The sequence below is a fragment of the Taudactylus pleione genome, unplaced genomic scaffold (genome assembly GCF_031769625.1).
Source record: "Taudactylus pleione unplaced genomic scaffold, aTauple2 ptg000634l, whole genome shotgun sequence".
NCBI classification, from domain to species: domain Eukaryota; kingdom Metazoa; phylum Chordata; class Amphibia; order Anura; family Myobatrachidae; genus Taudactylus; species Taudactylus pleione.
This window is the reverse complement of record NW_028285036.1, coordinates 4,359,296-4,382,639: the sequence shown is the minus strand read 5'-3', so window position 1 is coordinate 4,382,639 and position 23,344 is coordinate 4,359,296. Positions and strand designations below refer to the sequence as shown.

The 23,344-nt window shown below is 47.6% G+C and overlaps 2 protein-coding genes across 2 annotated transcripts; one reads left to right on the top strand and one right to left on the bottom strand.

Moving 5' to 3' along the window:
- Positions 1-3,356: 3,356 nt before the first annotated feature.
- Positions 3,357-11,206, top strand: LOC148479196 (NADH-cytochrome b5 reductase 3-like). Its single transcript, XM_088454863.1, has 8 exons — positions 3,357-3,554; positions 3,980-4,052; positions 4,733-4,839; positions 5,175-5,304; positions 6,390-6,473; positions 6,617-6,702; positions 7,805-7,901; positions 10,089-11,206. The coding sequence occupies exons 1-8, from the start codon at positions 3,372-3,374 to the stop codon at positions 10,259-10,261; spliced, it is 933 nt and encodes a 310-aa protein (XP_088310989.1). The 5' UTR covers positions 3,357-3,371; the 3' UTR covers positions 10,262-11,206.
- A 6,780-nt stretch (positions 11,207-17,986) lies between these two features.
- On the bottom strand, positions 17,987-19,489 carry REP15 (RAB15 effector protein). Its single transcript, XM_088454867.1, has one exon. The coding sequence runs from the start codon at positions 19,408-19,410 to the stop codon at positions 18,685-18,687; it is 726 nt and encodes a 241-aa protein (XP_088310993.1). The 5' UTR covers positions 19,411-19,489; the 3' UTR covers positions 17,987-18,684.
- Positions 19,490-23,344: the final 3,855 nt, after the last annotated feature.

Sequence of the window (23,344 nt, the reverse complement as noted above, 5' to 3'; positions counted from 1 at the left end):
TTCTCAGAGCTTGGTACATCTGCCCCATAGTGTTCGAGTTGCATACATTTGGAAAAGGGGACAAAACCGTATCCAAGTGTCTGTATATGCCAGTGGGCGCTGTCAGGAGGTGGTAGCTACAAACAGCCCAAAATACTACCTACAAAATGGTGCCCCCCTCCAAAGCTCTGCCCAAACAAGATGGAGGCTTGTGGGACAAGTTTTGTGGTCCGATGAGACCAAGGTAGAATTTATGGCCAAAGTCCAAAACAAAAGTGGTACAAATCTCACACCGTGACGAGTGGCGCCCGGAACTGTGCCCAGGATAGCAGCAGCACTGTGCCCACAGTGACGAGGGCGGGGGTAATTGTCATCACAAGAGACGAGTCACTTTTTTAAAATCAAAGGGACAATGGATGGTGCAAAATACAGGGAGATACAGCGAGAGACCTTGAGCCAGTCTCCTAAATAACTGAATCTTGGGTGCCAGTCCATCTTTTTGCCGGGCAATGATGCCAAGGCCACACTAACTTTGCGGTGTATCAACTAGATAAATGTCATACAAAGGGACAGCCAGAGTCCTGCTCTCGGTCCAATTGAAAATCGGGGCACAAAAATCTGCCTGGAAGAATGTGCCAACATTACCCGTAGACAGTGCAAACACCCCTGGACATACGTACCCCATATACCGAGGTTATTCCTTCAAGAGGGGCCTCTACAAAATTACCAGTTTGTAGAGCTACCACACATATTATGGTGCCCATACATCTGTGACTGATCGCTGCGATGCAATCGGAAATTTCCGATCGCCCACCATCGATGTTCTGCGATCCGATCGCAGACATTTAATATGTTTAAGTGTCCCCGTTTTGACAATTGCAATCATTTCTTGATCGTCAATTCGCCGATATCCATGTTGGATTTCTGCGATACCGAGTTACGGGATCACGGCAATCCATCGCAGATCTATGGGCCCCATTAGATAGACATATTTATTGTGTCCCAAATCAATGTCACATTAACATACATTGTGTTGGAGCTTTGTAACAGACCTACACATAGGGCCGTATTCAATTAGCTGCGATAAGCCGTTTCCAGCGAAAAGTTCTCACCGGTGACGTCATTTCGCCAGGTGAAAACTTATCCCCGTATTCAATTCCAAAGACTCTTTCACCGGTGCGGAAAGTCAATGCATTCGAATAGGTGAAAAAGAATCGCCTATGAAAGCTGTCGGGGGGAAAAAAAGTGCAGAATTGGGGTTTTGGGGTGCACACTTCTGAAACCCCCCCCCCAAAGGTAATCTGCGTAAAAAAAAAATGCTTTAGAACATCTCAAAAAAATACTTTCATTTAGGGGGCGAAAAAACCCAACGTTGGGGGACAAAGTTAAAAACTAGCGAAATAGACTCCAGGGGGGTCCCCAAGTATGCCCCAGGTGTTTTTTGATTGCAGGTGCTTGCGGCAGGTGGACCTTTTACGTTTTAAAAAACTTTACTTTAGCAACTTTAAATTATGCTGTCCCCCATTTTCATGTACCCCAAATTTTTCAAGGACTACTTGTTTTCACTATAAAATAATGCAAAATGCTTTTCTTCACCACTTATGCAAAGACGCTAAATAGCAGCTATTGAGATCATTTAAGTACTCCAAATACCTTCAGTAGGGCTATTCGGGGGTATCTATAGTGATCCCCAATGTTCATCTTTTGGGGGGTGTCAGGCTGATTTTTTTCCCCAAAACTGACACCAATTTTCGCCTGTTTGAGTTTTGCCGGGCCCCGTTTTCGCGTCCTTTGGAATTGAATTGGGCAAAAAGCGGTCGCGCACTCCAAAACTTTTTGCCAAAAACACGCGATGTAGGTGGAAAGTCTGGGAGGTGAAACTTAGCGGACTTTTGGTTGAGCATGTTAGGGGATGATTGATGAGCCTGCACTGAACTACTGCTCGTTCAGTGCAGGCTCATCACAGGCTGTCAAACAATTGCATGATTACAATGTGGTAATCGTGCAGTCGTTTGGAGGTCTTCTTCTAGTGGATGTGCCTTTACAGCACATGGGGCTCTATTAAAGCAGCCTGTCTATATGCCACACTGTGCAGCGCTGACCCTGTGTCTAAATATACCCTTTATGTAGGTGGAAAATCCCTGTCTAAATCAGGAGCCTGTCTCTCTGGGTGCGGCCAGTTTTCCTTTTCCTCGAGCCCTCGTGCTGTGAGCTGTTTAAGTGGCACAAATGTCCTTTCCAATCTCACTGCTGTCTGATATATTTTTTATTTAAAGAGAAATAAAAAAAATAAAAACTTATGTGGTAGAAAAGGGTGCCCTCTGCTGACTGTCTTGCGTTTATTTGGGAGCCAGAATCTTTTTATCCTGAAGTTGCTTACTAAACGTTGCCATATTGCTGTGTTACTGGACCTTATTCCAAGCCTCTAGTGGTGACTGCCGTGCCAGATAATGCACTGACTGAAATGGATCACATGCAGATATCTGCCCACGTTCCTACCGTGTGCGTGATGCACTGCTGGCGCCTTACTGGCATATGTGAATTTGCCGCCATGGCCTAGCGTAGCGATTCTTTCAGACCGATTACTAACATCTTGGATTGGCGAGGATAGTTGTAGTCAAACTGCATGTGGTATCCAGTTGTAAGGTATTCCGGGTGCCTTTCACATGCCATCACTGCCCATTATATTTACTACTCATTTTATATTTTTTAAAATTTTTTACTATTCTTCACCACCAACATATTCTGCGGCGCTGAACTATTATAATCCGTCATGAGAAAAACTACTGTCACAATGACCCAAGATCTGAGATGCCGGCTTGTGTATGCCATTACTGACTCTGTGCCCACCACCATGCCATCAGTTTGTACACCCCCCCCCCCCCCACATGCCACCACGTGCCATCATTCACATTTCCCTTACATGCCATCAGCCCTTAGCATAATTCTGTCACTGCTGTACTCCCCAATCTGCTTTCACTACCACTCTGCTCATTGCCCTCCAAATGCCATCACTTAGGACGCACTCACTGGTACGATGCTGGTGATGTGCAGTAAGCATGCGCCCAGGTCTAGCCATGCCCACCCCCAGTCCCCTTGCAGCCGGATCTTGTACGAGAGCCCTGACCCGGCATCTTTCTAGAGGGTGGATGGATCATGTTGTTGGTTATGAATTGAGTCTCTTTGTGGGTGATTTTCTCCAGCTCTTGAATAGGACACAGTCGTAGTTTTCGGTGTAGGTTTGGTCAGCTAATCAGATGGTAATGGCAGGAAGATCCCTTTATCTCACGTTGGTGACGTTATTTATCACAAGCACACGAGGAAGTGAAGCAAATTGCAACTTCCCAGTCACCAGTTTATCTGCAGTAATATTGTGGCCAGCAGCTGCAGCCATGGCCGGTGGGGCCTCTAGGACTAACGGTGACGTTTGCTCTCTCTTTCAGCTGGGAAGGATCGTGGGGTACCCCTTCCTCCTCATCTTTGCGGTGTTCAGGCGGATCTTCGGGAAGTCTGCTCCGGCCATCACCTTGGAGAGCGCAGATATAAAATACCCCCTGAGGCTCATAGACAAAGAGGTGAGTCCCTGACGGCACGACTCGGTGGATGCTGAGCATTTTCCCTGCTGGTACAGTATCGGAGCAGATTATCGGGAGCTATTCTAATCGACACGCGGCAGGTGCAGGAACAATTGCATCTTTCAGGCAGCGTTTTGCTTGAGTTGTTTGCTGCTGGCCCATAATCTGCTCGTGTGACACCTCCTAAATACCCCCAACACACTCGGAATCCTTTCTTAGAACTCTGATGAATAGGAACATAGGACAAATTCATAGAAGTAGCAGATGTGTTGAGAGATCACTGAGGCATGAGGTACATGTGTAAGAGGCACTAAAGATTGTAAAGCATACATACCACCTGCATTCAACCTTTCGGACCCAAACCAATATTGAAGTGATCTGTATCTACGCAGCAGTGACCATGAATACATTATATCTTCCCCCAGGTCATCAGTCGTGACACACGAAGGTTCCGCTTCGCACTGCCGTCTCCGGAGCACATTCTGGGCCTCCCCATAGGTAAGTCGCCACTCTTGTACCGCGCTGTAGATCTATCGGTCTATTTATGTCATTGGGGATGCTTACAGCATGCGGCTTATATCTTCCAGAGCAGTGATTCCCAACCACGGTCCTCAAGGCACACTAACAGTCCTGGTTTTAGTGATATCCATGCTTAAGCACAGATGGTTAAATCAAAATACCTGAGGTACTAATTAAGTCACCTGTGCCCAGCTATGGCTAGCCTTAAAACCTGGACTGCTAGTGTGCCTTGAGGACCGTGGTTGGGAACCCCTGCTCCAGAGTTTGACTCTTAGACAAACCATCACTGATTAGATCCATGTAGCTATTACACGGGGTGACCATACGTGCGCTAATCTGGTTTTATGAGAACGCAGTCTGTTGAGTTAATAGCGAACCAGCGTCCTATGAACGTCACTCGCGGAGTATAAATATCGCAACCTCTTTTCCGTCACTTAAAGTTAAATTTCGACATTCCCGCAAAATAAACCTGCTTGCGCTGCGACTCCCAACGGTTGCACAAAGATCAGACCTATTGGCATCGTATAAAGCAGGAGAGCGTAATGCGGTTTATACGCAGTGGTGAAAATCCTCGCCAGGCGCGTTGTGGATATGAGCCGATTGTTTGGGTACACGGGGGAGATTTCTGTCACCTCAGGCTTTTCTTTCCTGATCCCTAGGACAACACATCTACCTGTCGGCCAGGATAGATGGCAATTTGGTGGTCAGACCCTACACTCCGGTCTCCAGTGACGATGATAAAGGATTTGTGGATCTAGTGGTGAAGGTGAGATCATAACCAGATTGGTGGGTGGTGGTGGTGGTGGGTTACCGCCTGTCCTGGTCTCTGGCACCTCTGCGGGCAGAGGAGGCCGTCGGCCAAGTCTCTCCAAAAGGAATATATACGTTATAACCCCAGGACCTGTATTACTCAAACCCCGGCTGTGATAAGACAATTGTACTCAACACGATGTCACCTTGACATGGCCATGAGCTGATTGCTGGTAATGACCAGGAACTGGGTGCTGTGTTGGGTGGGATTTCACCCTCTTGTTGCAATCTTTGTAATCTTGTAATCTTTTTGTTGGTGAGTGATTCTAATACTAATTTTTTTTTTTCCAGATATACTTTAAAGGCGTCCATCCCAAATTCCCAGATGGGGGTAAAATGTCCCAGTATTTAGAAGGGCTGAAGCTAGACGAGACCATTGATTTCAGGGGGCCCAGTGGATTACTGACCTACGAAGGAAAAGGTTAAAAAACAATTACCTCCAATATGGAAAAGTGTCTTTAATGTGCAGTATTTAGTGTAGTACTTCTCACAGGCCGGTTCTTGTGCTTAACACAAGTCTATCAGAGAGAAGTCTAGTCCCCCTAAAGAAGCCTCTGAGCATTAACTATACTCCTGGATCAGCTGTGAGGTGCTCGGGAACACGATCAATGGATTGGAGGACACAAAGGCCCTCATTCAGAGGCGGTCGCAAGAAGCGAGCGGTCGCTCTGAATGAGAGCGGTCGCTTGACTTTTCAAGTGCGGCCTCCTGGTCGCTAGCTAAGCTGTGGGTTAACACCCACAGCTTTAGCGACCGAACAGGTTGATGGTCGCGATGGTCAGGCGGCCATCGGGGCTTGTGACGAGATCCTAAGGTTGGGTCTCGGCAACCGCAAGCCCCAGGGAGCTTCCTGCTATGATCAAGCAGGAAGCTCCCCACTGACATCACTGCTGATGTCAGTGCGGCCGCCCACAAAACGGCAAGCGTTCCTTAAGGAACGCCTCAATTTGTGAAACCACCCCCCCGCCACGCCTACAAAACGGGTCGAGCTGTCGATCAACATAGACAGCCACCCCTTTCGTAGTGAGCTCCGGAGCGAGAGAATTTCTCTCTCGCTCCGGGGCTTACTCACACGCAGTGCGGGCGCTGCGCGTGCGCAGGGCCTAAACATCGACCCGCTTGCGAGCGGGTCTGAATGAGGTCCAAAGATACTGGGATTTCTTAGTAATGGTCGCTGAAATCATCGGCCAAAGGTGTGAGCTGGGCTTCCAGGAGCCCAAGTCACAGCTATGAGATCATCCTGACCCCTCCCTGCTTCAGTGTAATCTGTAACGGACACTCAGGTTCAGTGATTCCCAAATTATTGGCTTGCTAATAGTTTATGCTTTTTACAATCGTCTTAGAGGCAGATTGGTCTGTGAATATATACGTATAGTTTGTATGTATGACTTTTACTTTATTTTATGAAATTTTATTTAGAAGGTGTACCCAGAGTGCCGCCTTACAAATCTTGGGAGTATTCGATCTACCGGTAATTTTTTACTTTTTTTTTTTTTTTTTATAAAGGAGTTTTCAAAATTCGCCCAGACAAGAAGTCTCCAGCAGTTGACAAGAAGGTGAAGCAGTTGGGATTGATTGCTGGCGGGACAGGTAAGGGGACAAGGGACCCAGATTTGTCATTAACCCTTCCTTCTCTTATTGCCTAATAATGGTTGTTACACTTCCAAGTTTGTACACTAGACTATTCTATAGCTAATACCCTTCTGCCGTCTCTCACTCGCTCCCCTGCCCAGGAATTACCCCGATGCTCCAGCTCATCCGCGCCATCATGAAGGACAAAGACGACAAGACTGTCTGCTACCTGCTATTTGCTAACCAGGTCGGTGACTGACGCCAAATCTAGTCTCATTCGCCCTACTAACCGGTTACTGTGGCTGTACTGCTTGGTGTTACTGTGTTACTAGAGCGACAGGCAGGGCTGGGGTATATATGCATGGTATAGAAGTTATTTTGTAGGGCCAGTGTGTCCTATGAGGGTACCACTCTTACTATTGGTTTGTTATGCATCCTTACTCAGAGCCAGATAGGCAGCCAGGGCAGTTGCCCCGTGCCCCCCCTCACATGGCTACATCACCAGCGTGGGGGGACTGGGGCGTATGTGAACTGGGGGCACTACAGTGTGTAACACAATTGTGATGCTGGGAGTATTTACACCGTATACTTTTTAATACATCTCCATCTGTTTATATTGACCATTTTATTGGTAGAGGCACCCACACACCTTAATCCGGCCCCGTCCTTGCTGCACTCTGGGACAGTATTATCTGGCGTCTTTAATGAGGACGGGTCCTGTTGTTTTCTGAGCTTCATCATTGTACATCCACTTTTCTGTACGTCAGGGATGGGGAACCTCAGGCTCGGGGGGCCGTATAAGTCCCCCGGAATCATTTGGTAAGGCCCTCGGAGCTTTATTGTGCTAGCCTCATCTGGCTAGCAGGGTGCCAAGAATGTCACCCTGCAGCCAGAATCTATGCAGCATTGCCACCTGGAGCGTCCTTAGGGAGCTTCAGACGGTCACACTGCTGACCTTACAGCTCCCCGGAGCATCTTCAGGATGCTCCAGGCATTGCTGTAACTGCCGGCGATTGTGGCCCTGCCCCTGTGTGACATCACACGGAGGGGTTGTGGCCTGCACCGGCCCAGCAAATAATATTTTATAAATCAAAATGGCCCTCAGCAGAAAAAGGTTCCCCACCCCTGCTGTACGTAGACTGTGTGTGCTGTACCAGGTATGGACAGCAGGGGGAGCTAAAGGCCCACACATGGAAATCATTGGAAGCCCTGGTTAATGGGAAGCCACGCCCACTGTCATAGCATGTTCTATCATGTATGTGTACAAGGCACTTGAATGGACGGATCAGTATAGTGATGTGAAATGGATTTCTCACACGTCCGTCGTCTTTCTCCCTGTTCCTCACTAGACCGAGGAGGACATCCTGCTACGAAACGAGCTGGAGGAGGTGGAGGCCAATAATTCCAGGTTCAAGCTGTGGTACACACTGGACCGTGCTCCTGAGAGTAAGACGTTCCTTTTCTATACAGTCCTTTTATACGTGGGATAATGACCCCGTGTGTAGATCATAAGGTTTTTGGAGTATCCATATTGCTCTGGGCCTCTGTATGGTGCATGGCCCTTGTATCATGTTAGCTTCTCCAGACCAGGGGTAGGCAACGTGTGGAACTACACATCCCAGCATGCCCTGCCAGGCTATGCTAAAACGAAGGGATGACATGCTGGTATGTGTTGTTCCACAGCAGTTGGAGTAACGCACTCTGCTGACCCTTGCTCTAGACCAGGGGTAACCGACCCGGTCCTCGAGAGCTACTAACAGGTCATGTTTTCCAGGTCACCCAGCAGGTGCACGGGGTGTATTTATTGCTCACTGACTTCTTTGAAAAGATCCACAGGTGGAGATAATTATTTCACTTGTGATGTGAGGAGACCTGGAAAACATGCACTGTTGGTAGCTCTCGAGGACCAAGGTTGGCTACCCCTGCTGTAGGCAATGGACACAATAGGGAGAGACAAACCCCCTGCATTAGTGTATTTAGTTATTGCTTACAGTCACTTCTGGATTTACACCAGCAATACTAATGTACTACACCTATATATAATATGGGAGATTAAACTAGAGAAGGACCTTAAATATTAGTTTCATATGAGTAGTATGGACCCAACATACGCCGGGTCACCCCCGCCCCGCTATACTGGGCCGAGTTCTCGTCTCCTGGTAGGTCCCATCTTCGCTGCGGTGGGGGCTACTTCGCACGATGGAGACAGGACAAGGCCACCTTTATGGTATAGATAACGTAATGTTGCTATACCCAGTGGCGTCCCTCCCCACGGTGACACCTGGTGCGGGGAGGGATGCCTTGTGCTCGGCCTTGGGTAAGGGGCGTGGCCCGAACCTGGTGGCCGGTCAGTGTAGAATAGATTATGGAGATCGGTGTGGGGTGCGGGCTCCCTCACTGTGACAGGAGCTGAGTGCTGCACTTAATGATACAGTGCAGCCCCCGGCTCCTGTCACTGAGGGGAAGACTGCACCTTTGTGTCACACCTCGGTGGGTGACACCCAGGTGTGGCCCGCACCCCCTTGTGACACCACTGACATACCCGTCCACCCCCTATCTATGGTAGTGAATAAAATAGTGTTTTAGTAAACGCACCATAATTATTACGCATTGGTGTCTGGTTATGGCAGCGCTTCATATATTTAAAAGATCAATATAGGGGGGAGAAGGGGGAACAACTATAAATGACTATTTACTTGATAAACCAGAGACTGTAAAAATGAAAAAAGGCTAATTTATATCCTAAATAAAGCCTTATTAATAGTATGATGCCAGGTTAGTCAAAAACTTTTAGTATAAGGAATAATATTATATATAGTGTATGGTCCAATTTCATGCACTATATGACCTTGTATAACATAGGCCCTGATTCAGAGCCGGTCGCTCTGACAGAACGCTCGCTCTGAATCAGGGCCGGTGTTTTTTTATTTGTTTGGGGTTTTTTTTAGAACGGCCTCCTGGCCGCTCGCGTAGCTGTGGGTGACCACACACAGCTATAGCGAGCGGCCAGGAAGATGGTCGCGATAGTCAAGACCATCGGGCTTGCGACGAGACCCTTGTGGTAGGGTCTCTTTGCCGCAAGCCCCAGAGAGATTTCGGCTATAACAGAGCCGAAATCTCTCCCACTGACATCACTTGTGATGTCAGTGGGGCCGGCCCCAGACGGTAGGCGTTCTCATGGGAACGCCTCTGTTTGGGCAGCCACTGCCCCGGCCCGCCCACCAAAGGGGGCGTGCTGTCACTCAACATTGATAGCACGCCCCCTTTGGTACGAGACCCGGAGCGACGGATTGCCTGTCACTATCCGGGTGTCGCGCATGTGCACGACTGAGCCGGCTTTGTCGTGCGCATGCGCTCTGGGCCACCATCGACCCGGTTGCGAGCGCTCAGCGCTTGTGACCAGGTCTGAATCAGGCCCATAGTGCAAAGAGCAGCCATGTGCTGTAACCATAACAACCAAATATCTGCCTGTAACAGACAAATGAAAGCTGACATCTGATTGGTTGTTTTACGGCCTCAGCCTATGACGGGCTTGCAGAGTCAATATGAGCTTTTATGACCCAAAAGTTTAGTTCCTGTGACCGTTATATATGATGGTGCCTGACCTTTAATAACTCTCATATCCGCTTCCAGATTGGGATTACAGCCAGGGCTTCGTCAATGAGGATATGATAAAGTCCTTCATGCCGCCCCCCGGGGACGACGTCCTGATTCTGATGTGCGGCCCTCCACCCATGGTCCAGTATGCGATTAACCCCAGTCTGGACAAGCTGGGCTACCCCCAGGACAGGAGATTTGCCTACTAGACCCCCGCGGGCCCCGAGAGCTGCACTGGGCAATGCCGGGGGGGGCACGGCCATCTTTGCGCTAGGAGCAGAGGAGAGTGTTTCCTGAGGAGCCCTCTTCCAGACATCGCCCTGTAAGCACGCTCGTGTATTCTGCGTGCTGGCCGATTTTGTCTCCTTTTATAACGTTATCTTTCTTTTCAGTTAATAAAACACCGTAGTGACGGGTGTACGGACAATCGCTGCAACACTGACTTTAGATACTGTTAGCTGCTGCTGTCCCTATGGGTTATATGATGTTCTGGGATGGGAAGTAGTACTGTGCTACAGGGGGCAGAACCCAGAGGTGGTGACTGACCTCAAGGTTCGGGAAGTGGTATTCAGCTATGGGAGGTCCATTACATTGCTCTCCTACTCTAAGCCCTATTGGAATTCGGTGTTTGGGGGTGGTATTAATGCCAATTTCCATCTTTAGTTGGACTGCACGACCCTCGTTAAGACTCCGGTAGGGCACAGTGTCCGGCTTCTGGCTCCCCAGCTTACGGTAAGCTACCGCTGGGATCTGGGGAGCCACAAGTTGCCGAGGCCTGGATTAGGATGTCGCCTCGTGCATTGAATATCGCCAGTGGGGCTTCTAAATGTCACAATATCTTTAACACTAGTGATTGGTTACGTTATTTCTAGCTTAATCTGCGTTTGGACACTTATCTCTCTCTCTTATATGAATTTTGAGTATTCCTGGGATTCCCGTCACTGCTCTCGTCACACGATGTTGCGTTAAGTGTTTTATATCTCCCGCCCCCCCAACCTTCTAAAGAGAAAACACACAGAGAACGATGCCTCCATTTGCACTATACCTGCTCTGTCGCTCTTGTCCAGTCTGCGGCTGCCTTGTAACCGGCCGACCTCAGGCCTATGTACTAATGTATTATTGTTTCTTCATAAATAAAAGCACTTTTCAGACTGCGTCGGTGTCCTGCGATCTCTGTGAGTTGAGTATTATAAGATTTAGTCATGTCCTCTGCTGGCTATTTGTGCGATGGATGGATGTGTAAGAAAATACAGAATGACGTCCATTATTTTATTAGCACCCTGGGCAGTGCCCAAGAACATTCCTGGAGGATTTCTGATAATGGGACACATTTTAGACACTACAACAAAAACAAAAAAAACCCTATAAAATACTTCATCCTGGGCCAACAGTCGGATGCAGCTGACCTAGGGGATATTGCTGGGATTAGGTGTGTAAAATGGACGCCCTATACACAGGAATCCATCTTACTTTAGACAGAATACCCAGCACAATTAATATAAACAGCAAATCTGGAAATGGGACCCTCATAGCTGTAACTAAGAACCACTGGCGCACTCTGTATATATACAGGGCAATAAATGCCTGTAGTTATGGTACGCCGGTGTCTAAAAGGGTTGGCTATGGGGGGCCGGCAGTCAGGACACAGACAGCAACATCCCGATGCTTAGAATCCTAGCAGGGGCTCCGTAAGTATACAAACCCCCCCCCCCCCTTCCCTTTCGTGCCTAAACCTGACCCCTCCACCATAGTTTCTAACCCCACCCCCGCAGCCTAACCCTAACCTCCGGTGGTGGCTAAACCTAACACCCTCCACGCCGGGATTTCGACCGTCGCCTTCTAACTCCATCCCATCTAAAATAGGTCAACAGTTTTATTTTTTAAAGCAAGAGCCTAAGTAAATGGTACCTCCATCTTGTATCAGGTATGTCATTTTTTTTTTTTTTTTAATATAATGCTACAACTTAAATTGGATCTAGAATTCTCATTGTTTGTTTTATATTCTTATTCAAGTTGGCTTATACAGTCAGGTGCATAAATATTGGGACATTGACAGAATTTTCATATTTTGGCCTCTATTCACCACAATGGCTTTGAAATGAAACAAACAAGATGTGCTTTAACTGCAGACTTTCAGATTTAATTTGAGGGTAATTACATCCAAATCAGGTGAACGATGTAGGAATTACAACGGTTTCTATATGTGCCTCCCACTTTTTAAGGGGCCCAAAGTAATGGGACTATCAACTCAAAAGCTATTTCATGGACAGGTGTGGGCTATTCTCTCGTTATTTCATTATCAATTAAGCAGGTAAAAGGTCTGGAGTTGATTCTAGATGTGACATTTGCATTTGGAATCAGTTGCTGTCGACTCTCAATATGAGATCCAAAGAGCTGTCACTATCAGTGAAGCAAGCCATCATTAGGCTGAAAAATCAAAACAAACCCATCAGAGAGATAGCAAAAACATTAGGTGTGGCCAAATCAACTGTTTTTAACATTCTTAAAAAGAAAGAACGCATCGGAGAGCTCAGCAACACCAAAAGACCCGGAAGACCAATGAAAAAAACTGTGGTGGATGACAAGAATTATTTCCCTGATGAAGGAAAAACCCCTTCACAACAGTTGGCCAAATAAAGAACACTCTCCAGGAGGTAGGTGTATATGTGTCAAAGTCAACAATCAAGAGAAGACTTCACAAGAGTGAATATAGAGGGTTCACCACAAGATGTAAACCATTGGTGAACCTCAAAAACAGTAAGACCAGATTAGAGTTTGCCAAACAACATCTAAAAAAGCCATTACAGTTCTGGAACAACATCCTATGGACAGATGAGACAAAGATCAACTTGTACCAGAGTGATGGGAAGAGAAGACTATGGAGAAGGAAAGGAACTACTCATGATCCAAAACATCCCACCTCATCAGTGAAGCATGGTGGTGGTAGTGTCATGGCGTGGGCATGTATGGCTGCCAATGGAACTGGTTCCCTTGTATTTACTGATGATGTGACTGCTGACAAAAGCAGCAGAATGAATTCTGAAGTGTTTCGGGCAATATTATATGCTCATATTCAGTCAAATGCTTCAGAACTCATTGGATGGCGCTTCACAGTGCAGATGGACAATGACCTGAAGCATACTGCAAAAGCAACCAGAGTTTTTTTTTTTTTTAAGGCTAATAAGTGGAATGTTATGCAATGGCCAAGTCAATCCCCCGACCTGAATCCGATTTGAGCATGCATTTCACTTGATGAAGACAAAACAGAAGGGAAAATGCCCCAAGAACAAGCAGGAACTGAAGACATTAGCAGTAGAGGCCTGGCAGAGCATCACCAGGGATAAAACCCAGCGTCTGGTGATGTCTATGCATTCCAGACTTCAGGCTGTAATTGCCTGCAAAGGATTTGCAACAAAGTATTAAAAAGTGAAAGTTAGATTTAGGATTGTTTAGTTTGTCCCATTACTTTTGACCCCTTAAAAAGTGGGAGGCACATATACAAACCGTTGTAATTCCTACACCGTTCACCTGATTTGGATGTAATTACCCTCAAATTAAATCTGAAAGTCTGCAGTTAAAGCCCATCTTTGTTTCATTTCAAAGCCATTGTGGTGGTGAATAGAGGCCAAAATATGAAAATTCTGTCAATGTCCCAATATTTATGCACCTGCCTGTATTTGCGGGGGGGATTTAATTTGAATCATCACTGTGCATTGCGATTTTATTTATAGGCTATATGCCTCTTAATGTGACTGCTCATACTTGTTCTGCTTCAGCTACATACGTAACAGGCACTGATTGTCCAATCACACCACATCATGCGGCCGTTTCCCATCATGCACAAGAAGCCGCCAATCACTCAGAAGAATAAAATCAAATTCTCCCACAGGAGCTTTAATGGCGGAATAGGAGAAGTTTGCAATAATTCGGGAAGATTTTTTGAGTCCGGCGTGAGAGCGACATTTTGTGTGAACACACTGCAGCATTTGCGCAAGACTTATACGATAGCACGGAGTTGGGATATTACCCTATATGCACATAATATAATAATGATGTGTGATACAGAACAGAGCATCGTGGCCTGAGACTCTTATTAATGAGTGAGAAAGTTGCTTTTGCAGCGTTGTGAATGTGTTTTTTATAGGTACTATAGTATTTTCCACTCGTTATTGAAAGAGAATCTGCAGCAGAATTAGAGCCGCAGGATAACTTATGTAGAAAAATAAGCCTTCCTGTACATATTAACAATAGCAATCTTTCCTGGTCTCACATGGCACAATTTAGTCATTAATCTGAATAAAATTGTACAACTGGCAGAACAATAGTCATGTGACGTGACACCGATTACATCACCTCTGCTTCCCCCCCCCCCCCTGCTGAGCCTGGCTGCTTGCCTGAGATAGCAGGTCACATAACCTCAAAATCCATTTGCTCCTACAAGGGGAGATGGACCAAGCCTCTGAGAGAAAGATAGTGTGTAGAAGTTGTCCAAAGCAACCAATCGGCTTCTGACTGTCAATCCAAATAATGTGCTAGATAAATGACAGCAGCTGATTGGAGAAGTTTCCCAAAGCAACCACTTTCTCTCTAAGACTTGATACATCTCCCTCGCAGTAACCAGATTAGGCTGTGGCAATTGCACATATACCTTTAATATATCAGATGTTGCGTCTTTAATAAAGTGGTGCATGTAAGATGTACTGTAATCCAACCTATCTGCTTTTATTAGTCTGACCAGTAGTGCAGACTACGCTGTGCTAGGTGATCAGCGTTCATGAGCCTGATCAGTAGTGCAGACTGCGCGGTGCTAGGTGATTGGTTGCAGCACACAAGCTCTCTACACTCCATCTTAATTCGATAAAATGAACAAGGCGAAACGTGTGCATTTTACCATATGCTGAAATAAAGAGGCGGACCTGAACCAATTTGTTTCCTGATAATCCTGGCTGTACGGTAACACATTTCCAGTATAGTAATCTGATGGACATACCCTGACCATGGTATTATGACCACAACCCACAGGATACAGCATGCAATGAGACTGGGGGGCATATTTAATTAGGTGCGAAAAGTCAGTCTCTGCGGAAAAGTATTGCGGCTGACGTAATTTCGCCATGCGAAAACTTTCCCCCGTATTCAATACCGGAGACTTTTCGCCGGTGCGGAAAGTCTATGCATTGGAATCGGCGAAAAAGATTTGCCTATGAGTAGGTGTCAAAAAGTGCAGAATTGTTTTTTTTTGGTGCAAACATCCAGAAACCACCCAGCACCCTTGGGACAGTCCCCCAAAGGTAAACTCAAAAAAAGTTGGGGGACAAATTTAAAAACTAGTGAAATAGACTCCAGGGCGTCCCCAAGTATGCCCCCAGGTGTTTAAGTTTGCAGGTGCTTGCGGTAGGTGGATTTTTTTTTTTTTTACGATATTTAAAACTTCACTTTAGCAGCTTTAAAATATGCTAGCACCCATTTTCATGTACCCCAATTTTGCTGGGGCTACTTATTTTTACCAAAAAAACCCTCCTAAATGCTATTCTTCACCACTTGTGCAAAGACGCTAATTAGAAGCTATTGAGAGCATTTAAGTAGCCCAAATACCCTGAGCAGGGCTATTCGGGGGTATCTATAGTGATCGCCAATGTCAGTGCATCTTTTGGGGGGTATCAGACTGATTTCCCCAAATCTGACCACTTTTCGCCAGGGCCCGTTTTCGCCGATTTCTGATTGAATACGGGGGGGACAAGCGCAATACTTTTTCGCAAGGAAAACCAGCGATGCCGGCGAAAAGTACGGGACTTTCCTCCGCTAATTGAATATGCCCCTGAGTATTTATCTTCGTGATTGTAGATGCAAACATAATGGTTTTCAGGTTGCACACTACAAACATGTTACACACTGCTGCAGAACTCCTTGAGAGAAAATTCCCCTCCAACCACTTATCATGCATTAGGAATTCACAGTCCAGAATAAAAGCAATCATCTATGCAGCATTATATTAAATATATAAGTTATACAGAGCCTCCTTATGGGGCCCATGTATTAGTAATCACGTTTGGGTGTGTTATTAGCGCCCATGATTGCATTGCAGTAGTGCTGGGATGTAACAAAGGGCACCCGCAGGGACTGAGAAAGGAATCCGTGCTTGGAGTGAAGGGACCACATCAGCGGTCTCTTCACTCCAGTGCTGGTCATCCTGCGCATGCGGGGCGGCCATTGCCGGAGAGGCCTGCTCTGGAACCCTCTCCCGCCTAGTTTTGCAAAGAGTAGCCCAAGGTTCAGGGGCGTTTGTAGAGAGGAGCGGGCCCATGTGCAGTCTCCGACACGGGGCCCCTCCTCTCTGTCCGGCGGCCGGCGCTGGAGTTATAGACTCTGGGCACTAGAGTGAGCCCAGAGTCTATAGAATATGCACAGGTCACCGGGAAAATGGCCACGGCGGCCATTTTCCCTGTACTGTGCATGCACAAATGATGGGAAAATGGCCGTGGTGGCCATTTTTCCAGTAGTCTTTTCAGCGCCGGATCCCTGCATCGATGTGGGACTCCGGAGAGGTAAGCAATACTATAGGTGCGGGGCCCCCCCTGGACCCAGGAGCCCGTGTGCCCCGCCCACCCTGCACCCATTATAGATACGCCCCTGCCAAGGTTACAGCAGCACAACGCCTTCTTCAGGTGGTGTTAGATGTGGGGGCTGACAGCTTCGCATCTCCCATAGAAACCGAAGGGTGTTGTGGCTGCTGTCGGAAGTGGAGGGACAGCAGAAAATATCAGAGATACATCTGGGGAACACTAAATATTTGCGGATGTTTTGGGGAATATTCCACAAATATTAAATGATAAATAGGCCCCTATATCTTGTAGGACAATAAACACAATCTAAAGTATTTCCTAATTCAGTCACTAGGTGGCGCTGTAGTTACTCGATTCAAAAGTATTTAACATTACAGGGCTGTAAGGGAGAGGTCTGAAACCTTCCTATGCTGGGTACACACTGACAATGTACTGTATGTACAGCCGACAAATGCTATATTCTCTAGCGCATCTGCAGGTGTAAACGCACAATATATCTGAGAACGCCGTTCACAGATCTATCGCGACAGCCATGCAGCATAGCAGATTCGGTATATCGTGGGCATCTGCCGCTGTGAACACACGACCGACCCATATACCGGCTGCAGGAAGCAGTGACAATGGCGTCAACACCGCACATCGCTCGGCGGATTGGTAAGGGTGTATGCACAGCCGAATACTTATCAAAGTGGTTGGTTAGCCAATCTGTCGCTGCAGTGAGTTCCCCCACATAATGCTGTCTTTCTCAAACCCAGTCCTCATGGAACTTTTAACAGTGCATGTTTTCCAGATCATCTAGCTGGAACACAGGTGTATTAATATATATAGAACAGGGGTTCTCAAACTTGGTCCTCAGAACCCCACACAGGTCACATTTTCCAGGTCACCCAGCAGGTGCACAGATGTATTTATTACTCACTGACACATTGTAAAAGATCCACAGGTGGAGCTAATTATTTCACTTTTGTGAGGAGACATGGAAAACATGCACTATTTGGGGTCCTGAGGACAGAGTTAGAGAACCCGTGACATATTATTTATAATAATAGATATAAAGCTGGTACGAATTATGCCTGAGGATACCTTGAAAACAAGCACTGTTAGGTTACCATGAGGAACAAGCTTGAGAAACACTGTTCTAAAAAGTGGATTAGTATCCCATAGCCACCAATCAGCTTCTACCTATCATTTTATAGAATGTACTTGGTAAATGCTACATCAAAGCCGATTGGTTGCTTTGATCACTCTTTAAAAGATTTAATACATCTCCCCCCTCTTACAGTACATTTAAAAGTGAAACCCACTGAAAACTAAATAAGGATCCTCCAGTTGTCAATGATTTTGATATAAAATTGTGTTTAATTAGTCTGCCTTATGGTGTAAATAAATCAATTACTGATGCTGATTGTCTTTGTAAATGCATTTGCTGCAGGCTGGCCCATCCTCATGTATTACAGTGGACCTTTGCAGACACCCATCTGCTGTTATACACTGGCACACAGGTATAAACCGATATATATCATTAGTCCCTGGTGTAATTCTGAAGCTGCATACACACAACAATTTTGTTACCAACAATTTTATGAACGATTTTCTGTCAGATTTTTTTTAAAGTGTAATGAACGATTTTTTTGAACTACAAAAAATTTTTGCATATTCCCTTACTGAAAATCATTCAGTTGACAAGTCTGACTGAACTACAAACGTGAACAGGCATGAACGATAATCGTTCATTGTTTGACTCAGAAAGTGAATGATTTTGTTAAACAATAATCGTTCAAAAAATCGTGTGTGTATGCAGCTTTACACTGTGTCCCTCATGAACAACCAGTTCACAAAATGGCTGCCTCCAGCACCTGTAGACAACAGATGCACTTTAAGGGGCATATGTATCAAAGCTTGATGTGAGATATATATATAAACCAATCAGCTTCTAACTCCCATTTTGCAGGCTGTGTTTAAGAAATGATAGTTTGGAGCTGATTGGTTGTTGATCTATATTTCACAATTTTACCTCACATCAAGCTTTGCTACATATGCCCCTAAATCCTTTGTTTTGTGCGACCACATTACAAAAAGTTGATGTACACTTTTCCGATGTTGCGCTGGCCGTTCCTCTTGTACATACAGGTGTCCAGCAGCTCCTTGGTGGGGAGAAAGTTGTCTGTGTTGAGAATGAATTGTTGCAAAGCTTTTTCCCTGGGCAGAGAACTCTTCTTATTCTCCCTGCTGACGCTGTCCAGCAGGATTCCTCGAACGTCCTTCGGTTTCCCCGGCAAGCCGAACACCATAAATAAGCCCAGGCAGTCTGTCCCCATGAGGCGGCAAAACTCCTCCAGCTTCTCATACAGGCTCTTGTTTTGGTAAAAGACGTCGGTTAGTTGTATCTCCTTGCAGGGGCCATTGCCGGACGCGCACGGGTCGCTCCTCCCGTCACCGTCAAAGTCTGACATCTGTAAGGCCTGCACGGCTATCTGAAGCCTCACCGACTTGTCGGGAGCGAACAGTGTCCAAATCCAGTCCACGCCAAACAAGGCGGCCTGCTGCTTGGTCATTGTGCTGGTTGCGATTCTCTCTTCGATGCCCTTCTCAACGCAGAAGTTTATGAAGTTCACAAGGAAAATCTCCGTCAAGGTGTCGGTGCACGGACGCAGGGTGCCATGAGGGTCCTCAAATCCCAGGTAGTCCTTCAGTTTCTGGGAGGCGTGCACCACCCCCTGGCTGAATATCTCGCACACAATATCCGATTTGTCCGGCTGGGTGATTATCACCGGAGCTGAAGGGGTTTGGCCCATTGCGCAAAGCGATCAGATCCGAAGAGTTATCGCCACGAGGCCCCCATTGAGACGGGTCCTAAACTCCTGGTCCCTACGAAGCAGCTGTGAGGTAGCACTGAGCTGGGGAGTGTTACCAGGACGTGTTCAGGGCTAGGTCTGTGGGTGTGGCCCGTTATTGTATCTGCGATTGCTAGAACTAGCTGGACAGGTTTTCCCATGGAGAAGCTAAATTATGATCATACATAGCGGGGCAAAGTCTGCATGCGGAGGGTGATTCAGGAGACATGGTCCCCCCCAGCAGCACACGAAGGTCTGACCCCCTGAGATTTACACAAATAAATTATAATAAACCGTATAAATACAAAACATGTTCAAACTAGAGATGAGCGGTTCGGATTCTGTGGAATCCGAACCGCTCCGAACATTGGGGATCCGAGTCCACCCGAACCCTGTTCGGGTGTTCACCGCCTGACTCGGATCCCCGTTCGGGGCCGAACGGCGGCCGCCTGATGTCGGATTCTCACTAGAGAATCCGACATCAGGTCTCCTCGCGTGTAGGGCAGAGCGCAGTGATAGCGCTCTGCCCTACACAGACACAGACACACAGCCGCCAGCGGCAGCTGTGTGTTTGTTACAGCAGCCAATGAGAGTCACACAGACTCTCATTGGCTGCTGCACGGAGGGAGCCGGCTGGAGCTCACACATGAGCTCCGTCTTCCGGCTCCCTCCTCAGCGTGTGACAGAGCGGACGGCGCGGGAGCGAGGATACAGGTTTATTTTTTTTATTTTTTTACTTGTCAAAGGTCCGGGGGCGCTACTTGGGGGGGGGGTCTGCACTACTGGGGGGGTCTGCTACTGGGGGGGGGCTATACTACTGGGGGGGCCATACTACAGAGGGGCCTGCTACTGGGGGGGCTATACTACTGGGGGGGGGTCTGCACTACTGGGGGGGGGTCTGCTACTGGGGGAGGCAATACTACTGGGGGGGCCATACTACAGAGGGGCCTGCTACTGGGGGGGCTATACTACTGGGGGGGGGTCTGCTACTGGGGGGGCCATACTACTGGGGGGGATCTGCACTATTGGGGGGCCATACTACAGAGGGGCCTGCTACTGGGGGGGGCTATACTACTGGGGGGGGTCTGCTACTGGGGGGGCCATACTACTGAGGGGCCTGCTACTGGGGGGGCCTACTACAGGGGGGGCCATACTACAGGGGGGGCCCATACTACAGGGGGGGCTACTACTGGAGCAGCCTACTACTGGGGGGGCCTGCTACTGGGGCAGCCTACTACTGGGGGAGCCATACTACTGGGGGGGCATACTACTGGGTGGCATGCTAATGGGGGGCATACTACTGGGGGGGCCTGCTAATGGGGGACATACTACTCGGGGGGCCTGCTAATGGGGGGCATACTACTGGGGAGCATTCAACTGGGGGCACTGCATAGTGGACCGTACTACTAAGGGGACTGCATAGGGGGCACCACTGCTGGGGGACATTGTGTAAGGGACACCGCTACTGTGGGCATTGTGTAAAAGGGTCACTACTGTGGGCATTGTGTAAAAGGGGCACTACTGTGTGTCGTAACATAAATAAGAGACACTACTTTATGGTGTAATGTGAATCAGGCCCTATGTGCGGTGTAATGCTAATAAGATTGTGCACTGTGACTCCTAGGGCCGTAGCCCACTTTGTAAACAAGTACTGTGACTCTGCTGGCCGTACCCCACTGGGTGGGTGCACTACTTTTCATTTCTGCCACTGCTGTGTGGCAATGTGTCATAGATGTGCTTTATACTGTGGTGTCTGTGTCGTTGTGCCGCTGCTTTGTCGCTTAGTAACCAGTCAGCTCACTGCAACCTTTGGCCAATAATGTTGAAAACAATATTATAAGCTGTGATATGGTCTAAATTGACTGGAAATTAATGTTATTGAGGTTAATAATACTCTAGGAAGAAAAAAAAGACCAATTTATGTGATTTTAGCTTTTTTTGTCAATTTTTGTAAAAAAATCCAAATCCAAATCCAAATCCAAATCCAAAGCCAGTCACCGCAGTTTGGCAAATCCAAATCCAAATCCAAAGCCGGACGACGAATTAGAACCAAATCCAAATCCGGCAAAAATGGTCCGGCGCACATCCCTAGTTCAATCACAATAGTTTCCCTTTGCTGGGTGTAATAACGCACAGCAACTGCAACACTTGACATTTACACAGTGACAATAAACCAACAGCAGAGATGTCACATTGTCACCCTGAATAAAATAAAGTTTTGAGATTTTATTTATTTATATGGCGACACCAATTTCCGCAGCCCTGCACAGAGAATAATATGAGATATGGTAAGAACTTACCTTTGTTATCTCTATTTCTACGAAGTCCATAGGGTTCCACAGGATACCTTGGGGGTATAGGTGTGACGTCAGTCATCGGGCACCAAAGAGTTAAGCTTTCAGCCTCCCAGGATGCACTAGGTCCCCCTCCTTTACCCCGCCCCCGAGCCAAGGCACCTCAGTTAGTTACCAAGCCATAGGCCGGAGGAGGAGAAGGAAGAGAGAGAAAAAAGATCTGGACACACACAAGAATCACATTCTCACCAGAGGGAGACGGAAAAAAAACGGTGACCAGAGCAAAGCCCATCTGCAGCACAGGTGCGACAGGGCGGGAGTCCTGTGGAACCCTATGGACTTCGTAGAAATAGAGATAACAAGGGTAAGTTCTTACCATATCTCATATTTTCTACTTCAGGGTCCATAGGGTATCCACAGGATACCTTGGGGATGTCCCAAAGCAGTATCCTTTAAGGGTGGGGACGCTCCTGTGCAGAAAGGAGAATCCGCCGCCTGAAGGAAGCATCCTAAGAGGCGAAGGTGTCAAACCTGTAATACCTCACGAAGGTATGGACAGAGGACCACGTAGCAGCCTTGCAGATCTGGACTGCAGAGGCACCACGTCGAGCTGCCCACGAAGGACCCACAGACCTAGTGGAATGAGCCTTCAGAGAAGAAGGAACCGGTAGGCCTTCATGAAGATAAGCTTCAGAAATAGCCATACGGATCCAGGCTGCCAAAGTTTGCTTTGAGGCAGGCCAACCCTTTTTACGGAAGCCATAGAGGACAAACAAAGCGTCCGACTTCCTAAACGAAGAAGTGCGGTCAACATAAGTCCTTAGGGCCCGCACAACATCCAAAGAGGCCTCACCCACGGAAAGACCCGGTGAGTTAAAGGCCGGAACAACGATTTCCTCGTTAACATGAAACTGGGAAACAACTTTGGGAAGAAACTCGGGCCGAGTGCGGAGCACTGCCCTGTTCCCATGAAAAACCAAGAAAGGGGGTCTACAAGAAAGAGCCCCTAAATCAGAAACACGTCTGGCCGAAGCAATAGCCAGAAGGAAAACAGTCTTAGCTGTCAGCCATTTAAGATCCACTGAGCCCAGTGGTTCAAACAGCGGTCCTTGGAGAGCCCTCAGGACCACAGCCAAATCCCAAGGCGCCACAGGTGGAACAAAGGGCGGCTGAATGCGGAGAACACCTTGCATAAAGGTGCGCACATCCGGGATTGTAGCAATCCTACGGTGAAACCAGACAGGGACGAAACCTGTACCTTCAAAGAAGCAAGGCGAAGCCCATGATCTAGTCCCGCCTGTAGGAAGGCGAGAATCTGAGACAGACGAAACTCCCGCGGTGCATAACCTCTCGGTCGACACCACTGAAAGAACGTATGCCACACGCGATGGTATATCCTCGCGGAAGACGGTTTCCGAGCTCGCAACATGGTACGCACCACAGAGCTGGAAAACCCCCGGGACCTCAGCATGGCCGTCTCAACAGCCACGCCGTCAAAGACAGCCGAGTCAGGTCCGGGTGAAGGCAAGAACCCTGAGACAGAAGGTCCGGTCGTAGCGGCGACCGCAAAGGACTGTCCACGGACAGACCCCGAAGGTCTG

Excerpts from the sequence above, each read along its gene's own strand:
- LOC148479196 (XM_088454863.1), top strand. The coding sequence starts at position 3,372 with ATGGCCGGTGGGGCCTCTAGGACTAACGGTGACGTTTGCTCTCTCTTT. Across the intron at positions 3,555-3,979 it reads TGAGGCTCATAGACAAAGAG|GTCATCAGTCGTGACACACG; the intron begins GTGAGTCCCTGA and ends ATCTTCCCCCAG. Across the intron at positions 5,305-6,389 it reads ACTGACCTACGAAGGAAAAG|GAGTTTTCAAAATTCGCCCA; the intron begins GTTAAAAAACAA and ends TTTTTTATAAAG.
- REP15 (XM_088454867.1), bottom strand. The coding sequence starts at position 19,410 with ATGGGCCAAACCCCTTCAGCTCCGGTGATAATCACCCAGCCGGACAAA.